This window comes from Mycteria americana, chromosome 24 (assembly GCF_035582795.1).
Source record: "Mycteria americana isolate JAX WOST 10 ecotype Jacksonville Zoo and Gardens chromosome 24, USCA_MyAme_1.0, whole genome shotgun sequence".
Classification (NCBI taxonomy): domain Eukaryota; kingdom Metazoa; phylum Chordata; class Aves; order Ciconiiformes; family Ciconiidae; genus Mycteria; species Mycteria americana.
In genome coordinates this window covers 3,594,673-3,617,402 of record NC_134388.1, presented here as the reverse complement: position 1 = coordinate 3,617,402, position 22,730 = coordinate 3,594,673, and the positions used below count along the sequence as shown (strand labels likewise).

At 50.0% G+C, this 22,730-nt stretch overlaps 1 protein-coding gene across 3 annotated transcripts in view; it reads left to right on the top strand.

The window, feature by feature from the left end:
• PTPRS (protein tyrosine phosphatase receptor type S) overlaps window positions 1-22,730 on the top strand; it is a 162,692-nt gene that overhangs the window by 129,649 nt on the left and 10,313 nt on the right. For 2 of the 3 annotated variants that reach the window (XM_075524605.1, XM_075524603.1), the window contains exons 13-23: window positions 712-829; window positions 4,425-5,015; window positions 5,690-5,787; window positions 6,304-6,557; window positions 6,964-7,057; window positions 7,287-7,502; window positions 9,333-9,490; window positions 12,317-12,429; window positions 14,910-14,957; window positions 19,154-19,251; window positions 21,985-22,108. In XM_075524605.1, the coding sequence (XP_075380720.1) occupies window positions 712-829; window positions 4,425-5,015; window positions 5,690-5,787; window positions 6,304-6,557; window positions 6,964-7,057; window positions 7,287-7,502; window positions 9,333-9,490; window positions 12,317-12,429; window positions 14,910-14,957; window positions 19,154-19,251; window positions 21,985-22,108 (1,912 nt within the window). The remainder of the gene's footprint in view (window positions 1-711; window positions 830-4,424; window positions 5,016-5,689; window positions 5,788-6,303; window positions 6,558-6,963; window positions 7,058-7,286; window positions 7,503-9,332; window positions 9,491-12,316; window positions 12,430-14,909; window positions 14,958-19,153; window positions 19,252-21,984; window positions 22,109-22,730) is intronic. The other variant, XM_075524606.1, reaches the window with a different exon arrangement.

Here is a 22,730-nt window from a genome sequence, read left to right as displayed (position 1 = left end):
TCATCCTGTTTGATTTAGCATGGGTATTCCTTTTTACAACACAGCCCTTTGAAGGGCTGAATACTTCATGGGAAAGGGCTATTCTTGAGGCCAGTCTTCTAACAAAAGCTCTTGGGAGCCAGGTGTGGTGAGGCTGATAGAGGATGGAGGAAGGAGGGTATTGGGGATTTAGCAGAGAGCTTTAGCGTGCAAGCAGAAAATGTCGTCTTGCGCTTTGCGTTAAAGCAATCCCTTTAATATTATGAAGGCATTAAAAAATATCTCTGAGGAGAGAAGGGAGAGGGGTAATGGAGAAAAAAATGTAATCGCCTTGAAACCGCTGAGACCTCCTCTGAGACGGCATAGAGAAGAGGAACACTTTGAAGAGCGCAACAGCGTTTTGATGGCTGAAGCAGTTTGTGTTGAGATAGGGAATGTGTGAGAGGTAGATCTGGAAGAGAACACATTGAACCAGGGCCCTGCAGAGACATGCTGTGTTTACAGAGGCACTGTTTGCAGCAGGGGTTGCGTGCCTCTTGCTAAGGGAACATGGCGCTCATCCTCCTGCCAGTTGCCACATCTGCCGGTTGCCCCAGAGTGTCTCATGGTTTCAGATTCAGTGAATGTTCCTGCATGCTAGAAAAGGGCTGAGACTCCTGCAAGGAGGAGAGATCTACCTGTGTGTGTGTACCTGAATATTTAAATGATTTTCCTTTGGAATCTCGCAAACAGGAAATGATCATTGCTGGGCTCCAGCCTGAGACTGCTTATTCCATTACTGTAGCCGCCTACACCATGAAGGGAGATGGTGCTCGCAGCAAACCAAAAGTGGTCACCACGAAGGGTGCAGGTAAGAGTCTTTTCCTGAACCATTGGGATTCACCAGTTTCCTAAAGCCAAGAAGTTCTTTCTCCAGACTCAGCTTCTTTCATCCCACTCCCTTCGTGAAGGACAGACTTGCAACAAATGCCATGCTGCCCCGAAGACAAAATTATTTCTTGTAAGGCAGAAACCCCTTCATTCCTCACGGGTAGCCCTCACTAAATGACATAATTGTCTGTCCAGCGCTGCAGAAAGCCCAGAGACACCCAGAAATGCAACAGAAGATGAATTCGTTGCTTGTAATCTCTTGTGCTATAAATTCCAGTGCCCCAGAAGTAAAGAGAGTCTCTGCCTGGTCTGAGACTGTGTAGCTTTGATGGTTGGCGCACACAGGTACCCTGCGGAACAGGAGAGCCAGAGGTCTGCTGTCATGGTGTTGACTTGCAAAGATCTGAAAAGCAGCAGGAAGACAGTGGTGGCTTATACTGCCCACTGTTCTCCTCTTTTAGTATCGTGTCTGAACGTACGTCCCCTCTTTGCTCAGGACTAGCGGAGGGAAAAGTACTGACAGTATTGACCTTTCCTCGCAAGCATTTCTGGGACCTGGGCTCTGTCTGCCCATACCACCCAGATTCACTCCTCCCTTTGACCTATTCTTTGTGGCACAGTGTCTGTCAGCCGCAGTACAGAGGATGCGGTGCCAAGCTAGGATGGCAGGGCCTAAACAGAGGAATGACAAAGGGCAACAGGGCATCCCTTGCTCCTCCAAACAGTTGTGCTGCAGGCAGAAAGGAGAGGTGCGCACTCCACCTGTCCTCTCAGCATCTGCATTCCCGTGGTTTCTGCTCTTGCGGCTAAACCACCACTCTGTAGTATGGGAAGGGTTTCATGCAGTGGAGGGGGACTACGGTGCCTAGACCTGGAGTTGTCCCTCGTCCAGCCCATCTCTTGTTGGACTGTGGTTACCTTCTCTCACCCCGTTTTGCTTGTGCTCTTTCTTTTGTCCCTGCTGTCAGATGATGGCTTTCTCCCCTTTTCATTTCTTTTCTTTGTCTATAACTTCCCAACCCTGGCTATGTGTTCGTCGTCTTCTTAGTTTTGGGGCAGTTGTCTTCACCCTGCCTGTAGCAGCTGCGTAAACTGACATCATCCCTTATTTCTGGAAGAACATTACTCTCTGCCTCTGCAGGGATCGAAGGCCTTCGGTCAGTGCAGCATAATTAACCTGGAAACCTCTGCTCAGGCTCTGGAGGCAGCACAGACACTCAGCCAAGTGCACAGGACAGAGGGGGCTCGGGAGCCCTGGCCTGGAACACACAGGGCTGGAGCCACAGCTGCCCTCCGTGCCCTTCCCTTTTCCCTGTCCTAACTCACATCTTCATCTCATTTTATGTTCTTGTGTTCAGACAAGTGAACGGGGTTTCAGCCTTTCTCTCCCCTCTTGCCTCTCCTGCCTAGTTAAGAGAATGGTACACAAGAGAACAAGGTTGCTTTCCAGGACACCAGTTCTTGCAGATGTTACAGCAGGGTACGTTTGGATGTCAGCATCCAGGCTCCTGTCCTCATGCCTTGTAGTGTCAGTGTGCTGTCAGAAGCCTTTCCCTTCGCTCGCCCTCTTCTCCTTCCCCCTTCGGCTTTGCCCGTGTTTCTTCTCACTAGCTCCCTGGTTCTCTCTTCTTGTTTCCTTCTTCTGGAGGCTCTCTGCCCTTTTCATTTTTCTCTCCCAGAGCCTTTCTCTCTGCCTCCCTCCCTTGTCACTCTCCCTCATCTCTCCCCATTAGGATTTGCAGTGCAGGTGATCAGTCACAGAGGGATGTTTTCTCCAGCACAGCAGCTATTACCCAAAACTCAATTTCCCCCAACTTGAAATAGCTATTTAAAAAAAAAAATCTTTCAAATGGCTCTGTAACATTCTTATCTTCTTTGCAGTGTTGAGTCAATATACCTTCTGAGAGGAGAGATTTCTTTATTTATCATTCAGGGCTAGGGGCTGAATTTAAATACAGTAATACGTCCAATTTTCTCCTTTACTGTCCAAACCAATTGCAAAATAAAACACTTCCCCCCCTCCCCCGTGCACTTTCTTCTCACCTTTCTTCCAAACAATATTTGTTGTGCAAATGTAATATTTTCAAGCCCAGCTGATTATAGTAACATTTGTGATAAAAACCGAAACATAGAGATAATGGCATTGTTTTTTCTCTTTAATGTGTTTCTTCGGCATTTCCAAGGGAGGCTCTCCCAGCACTGTTCCTTAGCCATTCTTTGGCAGTTTGAACTGAATAAAGCATTTGCTTCAGAGCCAACCCCTCATCCCCGTGTTCAGATGTCAGTCAATGCAGCAGGCAGAGTGGTTTCCCCGGTTTGACTCTGCCAGGATCCCTGACACAGGCAGTATCCTTCCCTGCCGGCTCCCTCCTGCTCGCTTCGTTAGCCGCACTACAGCTTTCCAACCTGCCGACCCTCGGTCGGGCTCGTGCTGCGAGAGTGGGACGGGATCTCTCCTAACTCCGTTCTCTCTCCTCCTCCTGTTCAACCAGAAGAAATACCAAGGCGGAGAGAAGGAAATTAGATCTCTAATAGTGGAGTTGAGCGTAAATGACGCGTGAGCTGCTGGAATTAATGCTCTGGTTTCTCCAGCTTCAGGAACCTCTGGGCCTACACATGTCATTTAACTGTGGCTGTGGGCTTGCTTAGCAGTCGGGCAGTGCCAGGGCTCATTAGACAGAGGCACGGCACTGCTGAGCTCCTACAATATCCCCCCAAATGTGGAGGAACTAACTGACAGGTTAAGGAGGGAGCTAACTAAAAACCCACCAACACTCAGCTGTCCTTCCCCTTCCTCCAGAGGAGAGAAACTGCACAGAGTAAGCAGCAACTCTCGCTACCCTCTGCCTCGCACAGATTTTGGGCTCTGTTTCCACGCTCTGTGTGATTCCTTCTTTCTGTACCCAACTGGGTGATCAGATGCCTGCCAGACTCACTTAGCTGGCCTCATGCCTGCTGCTCAGGACCTGGGGCTGCCCAGACTTCCTTTCCCATCCTTCATTACTTCACCCTCAGCTGCTCTGGACTTCCCAGCCTGAGCCAATCTGTTCCAGTCTCTTTCTGCATGACTTGTGCTGTGTAATGGAGAGAGAGAGAGAGAGGGAGGGAGAGAGAGAGAGGACGGGAGTTTGGGGGACTCCTGCGTTTGTTCTTCCCTGCCCTGGGAAGCAATCTGCTCGGGTGATTAGGATAGGAGGCTGGGAGTCAGGATTCCTGAGTGTGTTCTTCCCAGCTGTGGGAGAGTGTGTGATCCAGTGATGAGGGAGGAGCTGTGCACACCTTTCCATCCTGAGGAATGGGAAGCAAATAATTCTAGAAATGTGTCAGCACCTCACAGCTGACACGTTGGCAATGCACCTCATTTCCTAAACTTGAGAGAGAGCATCCACCTGAACAGCAGGTGGGTAGCAGCAGCAGCAGCTCGGTTTACAGGGGGATACACTAAAATATACAGAGTCAAGCTGAAACCTTGCCACTGAGTTGAGGAACCTTTTGCTGCAGCTTAAGAGTCTCTGCATCTCCTCAGCAGCCACCCTGTCCCGTGTTTGACTGAAGGTGTCCCTCTTCTCTCCCAGTCCCAGGGAAGCCCATCCTGTCTGTGCACCAGACAGAGGAGAACACTCTTTTGGTGAAATGGGAGCCTCCGTTGGATGCGGAAGGCCAGGTGATGGGCTACCGGCTCCAGTTTGGCCGCAAGGATGTCGACCCCCTGGCTACCTTGGAGTTCACGGCCCTGGAGGATAAGTACACCGCTCCCAGCATCCACAAGGGCGCCACGTATGTTTTCAAGCTGGCCGTGAAAAGCCGGGCTGGCTTTGGGGAGGAAGCTGTGCAGGAACTCACCACCCCTGAAGACATCCCCAAGGGTTACCCCCAAATCCTCGAGGCGAGCAACATCACTTCCATGTCGGTCCAGTTTGGCTGGCTCCCCCCCGTGCTGGCCGAGAGGAATGGAGCCATCGTCAAATACACCGTGGCCTACCGGGAAGCCGGTTCTCCCGGCAACCCACTGGAAAAAGACCTGCCCCCCTCCCCAGAGAACTCGTACACCCTCAACGGCCTCAAACCCAACACCGCCTATGATGTTAAAATCCGTGCTCACACCAGTAAAGGCCCCGGGCCATACAGCCCGACCGTCCAGTATCGGACGTTCCAGCTGGATCAAGGTAGGACTTACCGGTTTCTCCTCCCTCTCTCTCCTTGTAACCGGGGCTGGTGCCGGGAGGCAGAGAGCTGGAGAGGTCAAGCCAGGCTCAGCCAGGCTCGTGAGTAAATGCAAAGCACTCTGGTTTCACACTCAGTCCCTCAGCTCCTCTCTGCCTTGTGCCAGGTAAGTCCCTTTTACCACTTTCTTCTAAGTTAAGTCCGGACACCCTTCTTTCACTGGCACCTGAAGTGGGGTGCCAGTCGCTATACAGGTGGGAAGAGCATTTTCTTCAGCTTTTGCAAACAGCCAAAAGAAAACAGAAAAAATCAAAAAAACCTCAAAACGTGACCTGGGATGGGTTTCCTCACCTGAGCATGCTCAGAAAGCCAGCACCTCGTTCCTGCAGCAGCCACCCAGACCCATAAGTGTGTGGGCAAAGCCACACACCCTCCCTCACCCCTCCCTGGGGTTAGGCATGGGGACAGGGAGCACTGGGAGATGGACCTTGGCAAAACTCAAGCAAAGTGTGGAGGAGGGAGTGAGCCCTTCCATTCCTGCAGCGGCAGCCAGACCCAGACTGGCAGGCCCTTTTGCCAGTACCTGACATTCTCTTCCTTCTCTTTCTTGCTCTTCCTTCCCTCTGCTGCCTTTTCTTCTCCTTTCTCCCCTTCCTCCTTACTTTTCTTTCGGCAGTTTTACCCAAAAACTTCAAGGTGAAGATGGTGACAAAGACATCTGTCCTTTTGAGCTGGGAGTTTCCTGAGAATTACAACTCTCCCACCCCATACAAGGCAAGTGGAAGGGAGGAGTCAGAACCATGTTCCTTCTCATTTTGCTGGGAGGTTGGTCTGTTGGTTTGAATAAGAGGTTGTAAGAGGCAGGAATTCGGGATTCATTTCTCAGATATGGGCAGATAATGGCTAATCACTAGATCAAGGAGATGGGTTGAAAATCAGGGCTGTTGCTTTGCGTTCCCACCTCTCTTACCAAATCATTGCAAGTTACCACAATTTTCCCATTTCGAGATAAAAATTTCTTTTCCCAGAGAAGTCTCAAGGCTTTGTCCTGCATCTGCCTTATACTTGGGGACCCTCTTGTGCAGTGGGTGCAAGAGACAGACAGCTTCCCACTCAAACACCTCCTATTCCTGTGTTTGCTCCAGCTCTGGCAGAGCTGGGTGGAGCATGGCACAGCTGAGTGCCCCGTGTTCTCTGCAAACCAGAGCAATGGGGAGGAAGGAGTTTGGTTGCTTGAAGAGTATCGGCCTTGCTCATGGTACAACTTTGCTGCCTCTTCGCCTCCCACAGATCCAGTACAATGGGCTGAACGTCGATGTGGACGGCCGCACCACCAAGAAACTCATCACCAACCTGAAGCCCCGCACGTTCTACAACTTCGTTCTCATGAACCGGGGCAATAGCATGGGGGGCTTGCAGCAGAACGTCGCTGCCTGGACCGCTGCTGACATGTTATCAAAGAAGCCAGAGGTGACCCACAAGCCTGATGCTGATGGCAACGTGGTGGTGATTCTCCCAGATGTGAAGAGCTCTGTGCCTGTCCAGTAGGTTTCTGTTAAACTGCAGACGTGGGGTGCTCAGTTTATGTTGGGGGGGGGGGTCAGCCCTGATGGCTGGAGTCCACAGTACAAACCCGCAAGGGCAGTGGCAGGGGGTCTGTGTGCCCTGCATTTTTAGCCTTGCTTACTCTTGTCTTTTGGAACTGCTTCCCAGAGCTAACAGGGGATGCTGAAGAAATGCAAAGGGAGTAAATAAGGAGTAAATAAGCCAGGCTCATTCCAGGAGCAGCAATAACAACTGTGCTAAATTAAAAATAAGGGGCTTGCTGGGTTGGGCCAGCGGGGCTGTTTGGGCAAACCTGGCCTTCCGCATCAGTGTGCGCACTCTGTTCTTCTGTGGCTCATAGGAGATTAATTCCTTCTATTTCTTCTGATTATTCCCAACTCTTAGGGCTTACTACATTGTGGTGGTGCCTCTAAGGAAGTCCCGGGGAGGACAGTTCCTCAACCCCTTGGGCAGCCCTGAGGAGATGGACCTGGAGGAGGTGAGTGTGGGTGAAACTGAAGCCAGCTGTAGGGAGAGAGCAAACAGTTATAATGGATGGGATGGTGACCTGAGAGCCTGGGAAGGGTGGTTTTGGGGTATCTGTGCTCCACATTCTGAGTAGCTAAGGTGTGGCCAGTCTGAGTGGGATGGTTTGGCTCTCCTTCCTTCCTGCTCCCTTGATGGTGCTGAAGGCATCAGTGCTCAGAGTGTTCCTTTGCTTCCTCCAGCTCGTTCAGGACATTGCCAGGCTCCGACGCCGAAGTCTGCGTCACTCCCGACAACTGGATTTCCCCAAGCCCTACATTGCTGCCCGTTTTCGCTCCCTCCCCTCCCACTTCATCTTGGGGGACATGAAGCACTACGACAACTTCGAGAACAGAGCCCTGGAGCCAGGGCAGAAATATGTCATCTTCATCCTGGCAGTGCTCCAGGAACCTGAGGCCGTAAGTGCTGCCTGCTTTCTCTTGCCCTCTTCAGATGCTCGTGCCCCTCTGTCCCCATTAATGACCAGAGACAGCAGCTGCTCCCTCGTGAGCTGCCGGCAGCCCTGGTGCCCTCCTGGCATTCTCCGTAACTCTCTCCCACCAGATGCCAGAGCTTGAGGTTTTTTTTCTTTGTAAAGACCTTCCAGTCCAGCTGTGGAGCTTTTGCATGTGGCTGTTGGAGCTGTTTGCGCTTGTGTCTGCATGCAGCAAACGTGCTCTTCCAGGCAGACAGGCTAATGACGCAAGCATCTTGTGCACTGCTTCTGCATTTTGCCGGTCTTCATAGGCAGCACTTGCTACACTTGTGGCTCCAGATTTGAGTCCAGAATGGGGAGTACTGAACTATCCACTCAGGACTACACTCGAGTTCAGAGGTCCCTAGGTCAAACCCCTTTACAAAGAGTAATTTCTTGTAAAGGCTGTCCTTGTATTCCTTAGAGCAATGACCCGAGACATCCTGCTTTGAGAGCAGCATGTCACACACCCCGGTCATTACTAAGTTCCCCGCCAAGCAGAAAGGGGAGCATTTTTTATGGAAAACTACATGTGCTCTCTGCTTTTTTTACCCCTTCAGCACCTCTGCTGATTTTAGTGGTGCTGTGTTTGGCTTTATGAAAACAACTGTTTGAATATTTACCTTCCTCCTCCCTCATGCACAATAGGAAGCAGTCTAATTCTTTGTTGTTTTTAAATCCCCCTATGGAGTTGTAGCAGGGAGCTATTTGAAATTAAGGATTTTCAGAGGTTTTTTTCCCAAATAAATATTTAGTTGTGTATTTGATATTAAAGGATTAGGCTGACACGCTTCTGAATGGGTTTCTCAATCGGATTACTGCAGCTTGTGGTAATTTCTGCTTTAGAACAAGGCACTGCATACTCGCTCACAACGGCCTGGATTCACAGCAGCTCCCAAGTACGTAGCAGTATTTCAGTCTTGCTGAGAGCTGATAGAGTTCAAGGACCCAGCGCCCAGATCTCCTGTTCTTGTCCTGTCCCAGACTTTTCACTCAAACCAGGGCGTGCCGGTTCTCCGCGGTGCATTTTCGTTTCTGTAGTTTCTGTGTAAGATGGGAGGAAATGCAGCCTTCCTTGGGTGGGGGGGGAGATTGTAGCACTCATGAAAATGAGCAGGCAATGCCTGTTAGTAGGACTCTTGATGGGTTTGAATGTGCCTCTGATTCTCCTCAAGAGCCCAGCTCACTGCAGAGGGAGCAGAGGAGACATACTGCATTTTATTAGTTTATATTTAATTGTAAGGGTTGGTTTTTTTCAGTCACCAGACCAGACTGTTTCTAAGCGTTAATTCTTGTTTTAATCCCTTCCCCCTTTCTCTGTAATCCCATCTGACTGTCAAAATCCAAATGGTTACATGAGAGCTTGGAGAAAGTGTTTGTGTGTTTGTGGCAGCGGAGAGGGCTCAGGGATGAGGTGGAACAGAGGCATAGCCAACTGGTTTTCTAAAAGCACCTTCCTGGCTACAAGATTAGGTGAGCCATAGGCATGAGCCAGTCTACAACTTCATGTGAATGTTATCTTTCAATGGTCTGTCTTCCCTGGAGCACTGGAGGAGGAAGATACCTGTCACATGGATGCTCACAGACAAGAGTTTTTTCTATAGATTGAAGAGGGTATATGAAATAACATTTTCTCTGTTATTATTTGGTTTGTGCTGCAGAGAGCTCACATCCTCTCTAGCAGTTTCTCTTGTGGAATACTGTATGCTTGCCCATTGTTTTCAGTCCCCATTCCATCTCTGAACTCTGTTCCACAATCTTTCATGTCTTCCAGACTTTTGCTGCTAGTCCTTTCTCTGACCCCATCCAGCTGGACAACCCTGATCCACAGCCAATCATTGACGGAGAGGAAGGGCTGATCTGGGTCATCGGGCCTGTCCTGGCCGTGGTGTTCATCATCTGCATTGTCATTGCCATTCTACTCTACAAAAAGTAAGACCTGCTTCTTGCCCAGATCTGTGACCATTCCGAATGTCCCCAGCTCTAGCCCCTAAGGGGAATTTCCTCCTTGGTCCTATAGTCGTCACCTGAGGGCAGATCCTTCCACCAGCACCAGAGGGAGGAGCCCTGAGGCACAAATGCTGAAATGGAAGGGTCTGACTGGCACAGGAGAGATTAGCAGTGGGTTGCTCAGTAAAGCTGTGCTTGTCTATAGACAGTCTGTTGTGGCATGTGTGCAGTGAGTTTGTCAGGTCTCTTGCCTGTCTCCTCCAGAAGAGCTGCTCACAGCCACAGCCTCGGGCTCCCCTTCCTGCGCTCTGTGTGTGTGTGTGCACAGTGGGGATGATGCAGGGAAAGTACCCCTGTGCTGTCGATCGGCAGAGACCTCCATTGTTCCCAAACTGGTTTTCAGCTGGAGTTGGGAGACAAGCAGCGGCAGGGCTGTAATGGGAGTCTGCAGGAGAGAGGAAGGAACAACCCCTGGAAATCTCTCCCTTTTCCTTGGCTTTCAGAGCAGCCCATGGTGCGTGGATGGGAATGGGGGGCCCTTGAGCACACACAGGCCGCACTGTGCAATGGAAGAGGACAGGAAAGGAAGCAGATGCTGAGCAAAATAGGTCAAGAAAAGGGGCAGGATGGCAGCTATGGCCAATGCAGGGCTGTCCTTAGCTGGGACATCTAGTACCCAGGATGGAGGGAGCTCTCTGAACCCTGCTCCATCTTTCATCTGCAGGGGTGTGTTTTCTTACGCACGTGCGTGTGTCTTTTGCATCCCAGCGGTGTGTGAAGCTGCTGGACACACAAGTGCTCTGGGGTCAGGGACTCAGGTGCTCCTTGCTGTTCATTAGCACTGATCTAAGTGGGTAATCCTTGCTGGTCCCGCCTTCCACCTGTGTTACCAGGGTTAGAGCTGAGCAAATGCTTCCCCTTTCGTCTGCAAGTCCTTTCTAACCTGAACATTTGTCTTGTCTTCTCTCCACTTACTGCTTTCCTGGACAGCAAGCCAGACAGGTAAGAGCACCAGATTTGCCATTTACTTAGGTTCTTTCTTGCTGTGTGTTAGGCAGTGTTTACTGTCTGTGGTGGTGGGGCTTTGTTGGTACAGTTCCTACCGTTAGATCTGTCCTAACAGACACCCTGTGTCAGGCTAGCATGGGACCATGTTTGAATCAGGGCAGAAAAAGCAAAGAAAGCCCAGCTTTCTCCTGCTTGTCCATTCCTAAATATAATGGCCCTTTCTCAAGCTGAGCAGCAGTGACAGTAAACGGCTCATAAAATGTTGGGTTAATGGAGCAGAGAAACACCCATTTGTGTTGCAGTCAGAGGTGAAAGCGAGTTTTCTCCATGTCTGACTGCTCCATACAGGCTGTCCCTGAGCCACTGGCATACTGGAAGCCGAATCTCACCAGCTGAGCTGTCCTCGTCCATTGCAAAAGCTGTTCTTGCCTCATCAGCCAGGGACTTCTAACAGAGTTTGTTTATGACTGCAAAAATGACACTTATTTCGAACCATTTCCAAGGCTGGGAGAGCTTTCACTGGAAGTGACTGATGGGTTTAGCCAATGAACTATTAACAGCAGTTTCAGAACTGCGGCAAAAATAAACTACTCCCAAACTGCAAAGTGGTGTGATTCCAAAATGCTGCCCCATGCAGTGCTGGCAGGGCTCATGCCACTTCTTCTAGCTATTAATGACATTAAGAGACAGCTAAAAATGTACTGAATAACCTCCTCTCTGCCTAAGTAATTGCCATTATTACTGCAGGGATATTATTGGAGGCTTCTGTGCAACCCAAGCAGGAGAGGCAAGGAGCTCTACAGCCATCTTGCTAGAAAGACTAGGGCAATATTTGCAAGCCTCAGGGTGTGGGTACATGTTCTCTGCCTGCTGCTCCCAGCAGCTTGTCACTGTTCCCTTGCCAGAGGTTATCACATCTTCAGATCAGCACTGGGCTTTGCTTCCAAATTCTTTTCAAGGAGAATGAGCCAGGTCAGCAAAGACTTTTCAACTGCCTCAGCTAACCTAACCCATTTTGAGCAAAATATATTAGGAAGCACTTACATGCGCAGCTCAGCTGGCAGGTTGGAGCGGGCTTCAGCTTCTGGCAAGGAGGTGAGACAGATCTCAGCAGGCACAGCTGTGATGGGAGAGGATGTGTCTACACTGTTCTTTGAATCCAGATTTTTAGGGTTCTGCAGATCAAAAAAGGTTGAAAACCACTGCTCTGACTTCTCTGTCTGCAGCAAGGCACTGAGAGCTCCTAAACAAGCCAGCAGAGCAATCTCAGTACTTTATGTCCAAGGTCACGGCCAGGAGATTCTGTACTTTTCCAAATGATTATGTTGGCTCTGGTTCTTTCAGGCTGAAAATGGCTTGGCCAGAATTGGAAGGTTTCTGCTTGCAGAGCTCTGCAGAGTTCAGTGGAGGCTTGTCTGTGCAGGGAGGCTGAGGTGTGAGTTCGCAGCACCTCAGCTGCTCCTTGCTGCCTGTCTGTACTTCTGCTGTGAGAAGGGGGAACTTCCAGACTTGTCTGAAAGCTGCTGAGGGGCTGCTGGGCCCTTGTAAACCCATCAAATACAACACTGACAAAACCTTCCAAACCTCATCCCTTTTCTGATGCGTTTTATGTAACTTACATCCTTGGCTGCATCTGGCCCTGAATTCAGTGGGAGCTATACTCGGGTCCGAACATGGCCTGAGTAGCTGAAAAGACTAAAAGGCCCATAAGCTAAGACGCTTTGTCTTTTTGTTTTTTCGTTTCTTTCTTTTTTCTTTTTTTTTCCTTTCTTTTTTTTGTTTTTCTTTTTTTTTTTAAAGCAAACGGAAAGATTCAGAGCCACGGACAAAGTGCCTACTGAACAACGCTGAAATCACCCCTCACCACCCTAAGGACCCTGTGGAAATGAGGCGCATCAACTTCCAAACTCCAGGTAACCGGCTGCAAACCAGCCTTTCTCACTGGGAAGGCAGGAGCGGAGCAACTGCCCTTTCCTTAGCCCCTTCCTGCCTGCGTGAAGGCTGCCGCAGCGCTGCCTTTGAGACCTAGTGCTAACCTAGGATGCAGCCAAGGAACCTCAAAGCCTTGTCTATGCTAAGCGAGACTGCTGAAAGAAACCTTTGCTGGGAAAGCTCAAGGACCTTGCGCAGGCTCTGCCCAGCGCTAGCAAGGCAGCAAGAAGGGCTTTCCTGGATACCCAGCTAAATTGGTGCATTCTGGGCTAAGTACACAGCTGCAAGTGCCGTGGCCGTGCCAAGCTTGCCAGACCACCAATGCTGCCGCGCAGCGCCGTGCCTCGTGCTGGGAGATCCCCAGGGTGGTAGAGATGAAGCGTGGCGGGCTGCCCAGCACGCACTGCTCAAGCCACATGTGTAACTGGCGCTTTCTGCATACATGCCAAAACACTCGTGTGAGGAGCCAGGCCTGCCCCATGGGTTGTGCAGAGAGAGAAAGGCAGCTGGTTGCTTCGCGCAGACGAGGCAGCATCTCCTCGCTTAGTGCAGATGCCATCGCTGCGAACAGCCGCTGAGCTAGTGTGCAACTGCACTTAACTCCCGGGCAGAGAAGCTCGATGCACCCTTCTTTCTGTACACGTGTGTCCCCATGTACATGCATGTCTAAGCTGCCTGCATGGCACCTCTGCAAGCCACCACTGACACGGCCCGGCACGGGCACGTCCTCACGCAGACAGACACTCGGCGATGCTGAACAGTGCCTGCGCACTGGTACGCACCTCTGCCTCTGAGTTCCTGGTGCTTGAGGATTTGGAAGGGAATTTATTGTGCTTTTTGGGGGCTGGCTGTTGTTTTCAGTTTGTTTGTATTTTTTTGCTGTTTTGTGCTTGTTAGTAACGTTTCTGCAGCTCCTGTTTCCCCTTCCCATCCCAGTCCTGTCCTTAGCGTTGTCTGAGTTTTCTTAGGGTGAGGTTGGCAAGTCAGTAGGTACCCAGAGAGCAGGGATCTTTGGGGAAGCACAAAGGCAGCACTGAGCTGAGGGTTTCATATCAAAAAGAGTTAGGAACAACCTGCTGGTATCAGCCCAAGCTTAGGAATGATTGAGTCTCAGCTGAGGGATGGAAACAGGTTTAATCCAGTATGCAGGGACTGAATGCAGAGCAGTTCGGCTGCAGTTAGGTCCCTAAATCAGCTCTTACTCAGTGCTGCTCTTGCAGGAGAGTCTGAAGGTGCTTGAGATCTGCAGCAGGAGAGCAGTCTGCTGTTTCTCTGAGCATGTGAGGGACTGAGCAGGACATTGCTTGGAAAGCTTGAGAGACTCCTGCTGGCCCAACTGTTTTGCCCTTTCTATAAGCAGGTTATTTTAAGTGTCCCCAGCTGCAGCTCAGCAGCAGTTTGCATTTGTCTGGGCTCAGTGTTACATACAGGGTGCAAAGAGGAGCTCCCCTTGGGATTGTTCAGGTTGGCTTCTGGGTGCTCCAGGTGATGATGTGAGACGAGAGAGAGCTGTGCTCCCCCAGGTGAAACCTATGCTGAGATAAAAGTAAAGATAAAAGGTTGTGGCCATCCAGCTTAGCCTGGGTGCTGTTTCATGTGTTTCCCTTACTGGGTATTTCTCCCTGTCCCCACAGGATAGCAGAGTCAGCTAAGGGCACTTCCGAGCTTCAGTTAACGCGATCGATAGATGAGTGAGTCTGTCTTCCGTTGACCCTGCTGTTTTGGTCATGCCGTACCTCTGAATTCTTGGTCAAGAGGCTTGTAGGCTAAGGTAGCTAAGCCATGCAAGCCTGCCATTAAGGCTCTGCTAGGCAAAGGTCTGCAGATCTCAAAAGACTGCCTGGCTTTGTCCGGTCTAGGTTTAGAAAGATGCTGCCACCTTTTCTTTATAAGTTTATCTAGTCAAAGAGTTTATCTAGCTAGTTTATTCTGCTATATAGTTTATAAAGCAGTAAAAGGTTCTAAAGGCTTTGGGAGAGTTGGTCACCTGCCTCCCTCCCACGGAATTTTGCAAACAGTTGGGTGAAAATGGAAATGGATGGAAAATCAGAGCTTGAAGTGTGTCGGTGATGATGGAGAGATTGTGGTGCAGTTTGCAGGGGAAGACTCCATAGGTGCTGTCTGAATTAAAGCCATTTGAATTAAATATATCGTGGTTTAGAAGAGGGCCTGTCGGCTCTTCTCCAGCCAGGTGACCCAGGGTCCAGCAAGCAGAGAGTCTCTATCCTGTCCCCAGCAGCAAAACAGAGGGGGGACGTGGGAATGGGAGTGTGCGTGAGCATCTGTGCAGCTCAGAGAGGGGAAAGCACAGCACATCTTAGATATCCTGTCCTAGCCTAATCAGCACAAAAAATAACTTTCTTTTCCTCTTTAGATTTATGTTGGGTTTTGTTTTTTTATTAGCATGAAATTTTTAAAAAAGTGTATATTTTATTTATTTATTTTTTACTGTTTTCTGCAGATTCTGGTCTGAGCAGCCCTCTCAGTGACCCTGAGTTTGACTTTGAAAGTTAGTTCCTGTGTGTTTTTGTTCCTGTTGGTTTCATTTTTCCCCCCCATTATTAATTTTTTTTTCTCTTCTGTCGCTTTCCTTTCCAATTCTGTTTCGTTCCTGTTACTATTTTTTTTTGCTGAATTCTCTGTATTCCTGCGGTGTTTGCCCATCTCATCCCTTTTCTGTGCCATCTGTTTGTCTGAACTGCGCTTCCAGTTTTACAGTATCAAATCCCAGGCCTTTTGCAAGACAAGGGTAGTAGCAGCAGCAGCAGAATAGAGCCCCTGGTAGCAGTGTGGGACACTGTCTGTCCTTCTGTGTCTCTTTTGCTGTCTCAGGAGAAAGACCCGGGTTTCAAGGCTTCCTTTTCTCCCCATTGTCGAAGATGTTTCATTTCTGAAGCTTGGCTAAATGTCCCTCGTACTTATTCACGGGCAGAAAGCGATCTTTTGTGCACCGGTGTGTGAGCGTTGTATGTGTGCGTGCCTGTGTTTTTGTGTTCGTTGCTTTGTAACGTGGGGAAAGAGAAAACCGGAGCTGCAGCTGACAATCCCCTCGCTCTTTGGAGAGCGCCGCACAGGCACCTTTTCATGTCAGATGAGGAAAAGGGCCGTTTCCCATCTGTGGCAGGTGTCTGTTCCTTGGCATCAACTTGTTCCAGGAGCACAAAGACCAGAGGTACTCCATGGTCCTCCACACCCCCTGGGTTTCATGCAGAGTGCCATCCAGCTGCGGTGATTTTGCAAGGATAAATGAGCTCTGGCCCATGTAACAGATGTTAGGGTGACGTTTCTGGCGAGTTGGCTGGTGCACAGAGAATCAAGTCTTTTGTGATAAGATTAGAGAGATTCAAGTGATTGAAATGTTAGATGAGACTGGCTCTAAAAGACTTCATCCCCATTAGAAGCCAAGATCCCAGCTTTGCTGGGTGGGTTTTGGGTTTGAGGGGATTTTTTTTTGTTATGCTGGGCAGGGAAGTAGATGTGAGGTTTCAGCTGACAAATGTGAAGAATCACAGATGCTGCTTGTGCTCGGAGATGTGAGGGCTGGGACAGTTTTCTGAAAGGTTTAATCCAAACATTGGTCTCTTTGGTATTGAATACTCCTGCCAATCCTGTTCCAGTCCACCTGCCACCTCCCCTCAACCCCCTTATTGTAACGGAGGGGTTTTGTGTGGTTTTTCAAGCCGTACTGATCGCTGGCTGAACCTCAGCCCACAGCAGCACGCCCTCTGCCACCCTCGCTGCTGTGGGAGATCTCCCTGGGTGGCAGCCCCGCAGGTAGCCGGGAGACTGCTGAGCAGAGGAACCTGTGAGCCATTTCTCTTCTTGTCTAAAAAAGAGTTATTGAATTAAAGCAGACAAAAGAGAAGCTGCTGCAGCTGACGCAGCAGTGTTGGCTGGTACCGCTGGGAAGTACCGCTCTGGGCTCATTTAATATCAAACTCCTCCTGGATCTTAACGGGAACCCCCATGCACTTGGCATTTTGACCAGGAAAGTGTTTATCGCTGCAGAGGTTTCCGGTCTTCTTTTATTATAAAGAGCTCTAGAAATCGATCCGACAAGGAGATTTCTGTCTTTAACAGCAGCAAAACAAGGCAAGTTCCCGTGTGCTCTCAGCCAGTGTCTGTTTACAGTGGCGTGGCGGTGAGGGCAGGATGTTCCCCAGCAAAGAGACAGAGCTGGTTTTCAGGAGCCGGTCACACTGAGGATTTTTCCTGGAGTTTTTATGAAGGAAACTTGTGAAATGCCTTCAGGGGGAATGTGACTTCTCATTCCAGATTGGCACAGTGGGCCTTTCCCATGCAGCCCACTTGCTCAGAGGGAATGACACATACTGCTCCATGACTTCTAAGCCAAAGAGAATCTGGGGTTTTTTTCCTTGCTTGCTTGTTATTACTGGGTTTTCTGATTGTTTATTTTTTTCCTTTTAACCTATGTGTTCATCATTTGGGATTTCATTTACGGCGCTGTGTTTCTAAGCACACTTCAGCAAATAATCTCAAGGTTTTTGCAGCAGAGTCAGGTGGTGGCAGCTGGGCCTTGGCTGCCTCCTGCCTCCCAGCCCAGGTGGGAAGAAGCCAGTGAGGGGTGACCCGCAGAGATCTGGAGACAGCTTATGGAGTTGCCAGAAGTTGTTCTGAGTAGGGTTTGGCTTTGCTCTAATGTTACAGCTCAAGGTATGTTTGCTGCCCTCTTCGGCCCTTACTTTCAGAGGCAGAAGGACAGACACTGAGAAGAGCGTTTATAATATTAACTTGGTTTGGCCTCTGATCTCTGGCATCTCAGCCAGTGTGGCCCTCCCGTCCCATGTGGGCAGAGAGAGGACCAGTTCCTCCAAACGCCCCCAGTCTGCACCCACTGCGGTGGTACTGGGGTGGACGGCAGCTACCTTCCAGTCCAGGGTGGGAAGCAAAGGAGAAGTCCCTCTCCGGGTGCAATGGGCTACAGGACAGCAAAAGATTAACTAGGAGCTTCTCCTCCATGAGCTGGGAGAGACTTTCTGCCCTGATCTTCAGCAGAGTAGAATGGAGCCAGACAGCCTCTAGAATACTTCAGGGTTATTTTTGTGAGCTTTTTGGTCTATTCCCCCCCATCCCATCCTTCCGTTTTCAGCTAGACTTCCTTGTGCTGAAAATAGAGGTCTAGTTAGCTTAGGAGAAGCCTGTTGGAGTGGTGGCTCAGATCCCCGCTCTGTGGCAGACTCGTCCTGTCCCCAGGCCTGGGGGAGGCAGCATCTCTCTAGAAGTGACTGTAAAACTGAGGATGTCATGCTTGCTTTGCCATCTCTGTGCTGAGTTTTCAGAGTATCTGACCATGCTGCTGCCACCACCGCTGCTTTGTTACACACCAACACCCACGGGGCTCGAAATTCTCCCTGGCTTCCATCTCCTCCACTCCTGTCCTTCTCATTGGGGGCACTGCCCAGGGCTTCTCGGCAGGCTGCTGCCTTACTGGTCCGCTGTCGTTCGTAGCGGGATCGGCTGGCAGACAGCATGGGAAGCCTTTGGAAAGACATGATCCAATGCAGATGAGCAAAGCACGGAGCGCTTTTCCACCTCGATTTGTAGCGTAGCTATTTGAGATGATAGGACGGGAAGGATCCCTGCTCTTTCCAGAGCTCCAGCTGCCCGTCTCGGAGCAGGATGTGCAGATCACACTTCAGACTGAAAACCGAGTCTGTCTTCACTGCTCAGCCCCGTTAGTAGCTGAGTAGCCTTCAGTCTGACCAGTCTGATGCCGCGGGGCCCTCCCACTACCAGTACATCTCAGAGAAGGTCGAGTCTGTTCTCTGGCAGTTCCGTCTGCCTCAATACAAGCACAACTAAGTGTTGGTGAGAATTGCAAGGGCAGCAGGTGAACCAGGGTCGTGAGGCATCGGTCTCCCCAGCAAATTGTTTCCCATCTCCCAGACTGAGAAGGGGCAAGAGGATCTTTTGCCTCTCCGTCACAAAATAACGACGTCCCCAGCAGAGGCTGCAAGGGGGTCGGTACAGCCTGCCCCGCAGGTGGAAGAGGGAGGGCGAGGACAGAGCAGCGCTGGCCATCTGCGGGCTGTGCTCTAGAAGGAACATCATCCACCGGCCATGAGCGGGAAGAGGAGCCAGTGCTTGACGTTTCCATGCCTGGTTGCACTCTTGGAGCGGTGAAGGTTAGACCGCTGCCTCCATAAGCTCACCAAGCTTACAGAGCCAATGTTGTGCAAAGGACAATTCCTGAAAAGCCTCCCCTGCTTCCCCCCATCTGCATTCCCTTCCCCTGCCCCACATCACCATGGTTGGCTGGATCTCTGCCCCTTCCCTTCTTTTGTGTTGGAGTTTGTTTATGATCATTGTGGGTGCTGTAACATTTGCTGCGTAGGTTCCTCTGGCAGCGTTTGCTCATTTTAAGTCCACTATTGGAATCGCTAACACGCATCTGCTCTTCGGATTTTCCTTTTTGTTTTGCTCTGATTTACGCATTGAAAATGGGGCCATCACGGGAACACTCTCATTTTACTGGTTTTTTTATTTCCTTGATTTTTATTTTTTACTTCCAAGGACACAATTTCGAGCCCTGAATTCTTCTCTTCTAACCTCCCTACTTTCATTGCAGATCTTACATTGTAATTTTTTTTCTTTTCTTGTTTCTTCTTTCTTATAAAATGTGCAACAGTTGTGAATTTTAGTTATTATTAAATGAGATTCTTTTCCTGCTGTCTTGTCTTTTAGGTATGCTCAGCCACCCACCAATCCCCGTTTCCGAGCTGGCTGAACACACAGAGCATCTCAAAGCTAATGATAACCTGAAATTGTCCCAAGAGTATGAGGTATGAGCAAGAGTGAGTGCTGTGCATGGGTTTGCAGAGCCAGGGAATTAGGAAATTCAGACAGGCCCTCATCCAAATAAACATAGCTTCATTTGAGGGATCTGGTTAGTTGAAATAAAAAAGGTATTTATGTATTTAAAATTAAGTACTTGCTCAGTGCTTTGCTAGGTTCAATTCCAGATCATAGAAAAGAGGCAGGCTTGGTTCATGAGCCGTTCCTGTCCAAAGAGTGGGTGTCTTGGACAGGGTCTGAGCTCCCTTCGTGAAGGGGGATGTGTTTCTGGAAGATGACTGCCAGACAGATAGGATGGGGTGTTGTCCTCGGGGGCGCCTGTGTCTTGTCGCTAAATATGGAGAGGACCAAGCCAAGGCATGTGATACCCAGTTTTAGATAGCTGAAGTTAGGCGAGATGAACAGCGAGTCCTCTGCAGCTGACATGATCAGCAGCCGCAGAGCTAAAGCTGAGAAAACAGGACGATTTGTGCCTTTCTTGTCTTGTCTGGGGGTTTTGTGCTCTTTTTTTCTCCTTCCTGCTAATGTTTGGTTACTCAGATGGGATCCTGCAGGCGACCAGCTGTGGCTGCTGGACTTGCATTTCAAATGACTATCCCAGACTGTAAAATTCCCACCTTGCTGGGGCTGACGGGTCGGGCCAGTCCCAAGGCAGCCTGAGGGGGGAAGGCGAAGAGCAGCGTAGCCCCCGTGTTACCGCTGCCGCTACATAGCATGGCATCCTCGTTGCCCGACGGGGAAGGGCTGCGCGCTTGCACCAACCTGCTCCTGTCCGCTCACGGTATTGTGGCTGCATCAGCACTGGTTAAATCCTAGTGCAAATGCCCAGTGCTGCCGGGGCCGTCGGTATGCGGGTTGCTTTCATTGCAGATTGAACATATGACTGAATTTTTTTTGTTGCTGTTCAAAGACATAAAATGCCCCGATATTTTTAGACTAATAACTAGTCTAGACTGCCTAGTTCTGTTTGCAGGCAGAGAGCGAGGGGATATTTTCTGAACAAAGGACTGGTTCTGGGATGCTTTCTCCCCAGTCTGGCTTGCAAACATCGGCATGCATGAAGCAGCTCTGTACTCACAGCTCCGCACCCACGGAGGGGGGGTTGCCCATTGGAGAAGGTGCATTTGCTCTGCTGGGGTCTTTCACCCCACATTGGGGCACGGGGGGAGCAGCAGCCTGTTAATATGCTCTATCCAGATTTCAGAGACTGATTTGCATAATGCAATATCCCAAGTGCCCTGGCTTTGTTCCAGCACAACCTCCTCTAGTGGGAGAGCCAGAGCTAAACAAACATCGCTAATGAAATGAATGCGAGGCGAGATTAGAGGGATAGAGAGCAAACAGACACATTACAACAGTATAAATACCCATTAGTTAGAAATGCTCCGCAGTGAGAGTGCAAGAGGATGTTTCTGTCGGGTGGTTTTGTACCAGCATTGCCACTACCACTGGAGCTGAGCTGTGTCCGGGGGGCTCTGGGGTCGGCACGGGCAGGGGAGGGCAGCGGGAGTGGGTGCCTGGCTAGGGCCGACCCCTGCGAGCTCCAAGGGACGAATCCAGGCAGGCATGTGAGGGACCCTGTCCCCACCGGCCAGGAGTGGCAAGGAGGGAGAGGGAGAGCGAACAGCAGGAAACACAGCTCGGCACGCTCCTGCCAAGCCTCCAATTGAGGCAAACCCCTAGGGCTCTGCAAAATGATGAAGGAATTAAGCCCTTGTTTTATTTAATTCTCTGGCTGAGGATTTAGAGGTAAACGTAATTAACCTAATTTCCATATCTGGGACAGCTGGACTTTAGAAAAAAAAAAAAAAACAACCACCAAACCTGGCATAAATTACCAGGACAGGCAGAGAGGATTTTTCTCTCCAGTGCATTTCATTGTTTACTCCTTCATCCCTTCTAGGAAAAAGCCATGTTGATTCAGTTTCTTAGGGCCAGGGTCCTTACCCCTTCTCTGTCCAGGGAGATGCCTGCTGCCTGTCCCTGCCAGACTCCCCTGGTGCTTTCTCCCCCTGGGAGACCTTCGGCACTGAGTCTTTGTGGTCCCAAGTCATGCTGTCTCTGCTCTTCACGGAGCAGCCCAGTCCCCTCCTGCTGCCCACGACAGCAAGGTTTTTCCCTGGTGTTTCATGTCCCGCTTGCACACGTGGTTATAAACCTTGTCCTAGCTTACATATCTCCTTCTCCAGGTATTAGTACTCACCAAGACACTGGTATATTTATGCCCTCTTAATCGTTGTTTAGTTTAACCATGCACAGATTTAGCCTCTTCATCATTTCATAAATACCTCCTGATGTGATTGTTCCTGTTGTTCTCTCCCAATTGCCGGCCATTTATCAGTGTCGGTAATGCAGGGCTGTAACTAATCCAGTGCAGCCTCGGCAGAAGTACGAGCCAAGGTTTCTGTATTGCAGCCTGAAATTGCACTGATGCTTTTGCCACCGGGTTGCGCTGCATCACGCCAGAGGGGGAGTTATGTCAGGTATCGCTCTGGGTGTGCTTGGGGCCAAGGGAGATGGGACGTGAGCACGCTGTGCCACCAGGCGGGGGCTTTCCCACGGCAAAGATGGGTTCTTGAGGGAAGCAAAACGGTGAATGCTGTGTTCCTCAGCTAGATCTTCAGAGCCATGATCTGTCCCACGTGGAACGAGGTATTCAGAGCTTGATTTGCTGCTTTTCTCCTCTCTGACTCTTCCATTTTCTTTCCCAATTCCTCCAGTCCATTGACCCTGGCCAGCAGTTCACCTGGGAGCACTCCAACCTCGAAGTGAACAAGCCCAAAAACCGTTACGCGAACGTGATTGCCTATGACCACTCGCGCGTCATCCTGCTGCCCATTGAAGGTACCGTAGCATCTCTACTCCTGCATGTTAGTGCTAGGCTGAAGTTGCTGCAGGGAAGCATACTGCACATGCTTTTCCCCCTTCCCAGTTACCCTCTTTTTGTATTCTTCTCTTAGCATCTCCCTGGGAGTTTAGCAAGCAGGAGATACCTCCGTAAACCACACATTTGTTAAATTCTGATGACTGACATATTCCCTGGAGCTGCAATCTCTCATTTCAAGGGTTGGTTTATCAAGAACCTGTCTTCCCTTTACTTGGAGATCCCTGCTCGATATGTTTCTGACTAATGGGAAGAATTCAGACCACATAGTGCTTTAGAGAGAGCAGGAACAGGGCAGTGGGTGGCAATGGATGTGGAGTGTATCTGCACGGCAAATGAATGAGAAGTAAGCACAGGGCTAATAGTACATATGTGAGTGTCAGCAGCGTAGCAAAGATGTGGCTGCTGAGCTGTACAGACATAAAGATTACTTGCTATGTAGCTCCTGCTGCAGTACTGGCCCCTAAAAGGCTAAGAATAAGAAGGGGTTAGTGTTAGCCTGGTAGGTCATAAATTGTTTCCTGAGCTTCCTATGTGAGTGCTGGTGCAGTCGGAAAAGTTACGTTAAATTTCACAACTCGT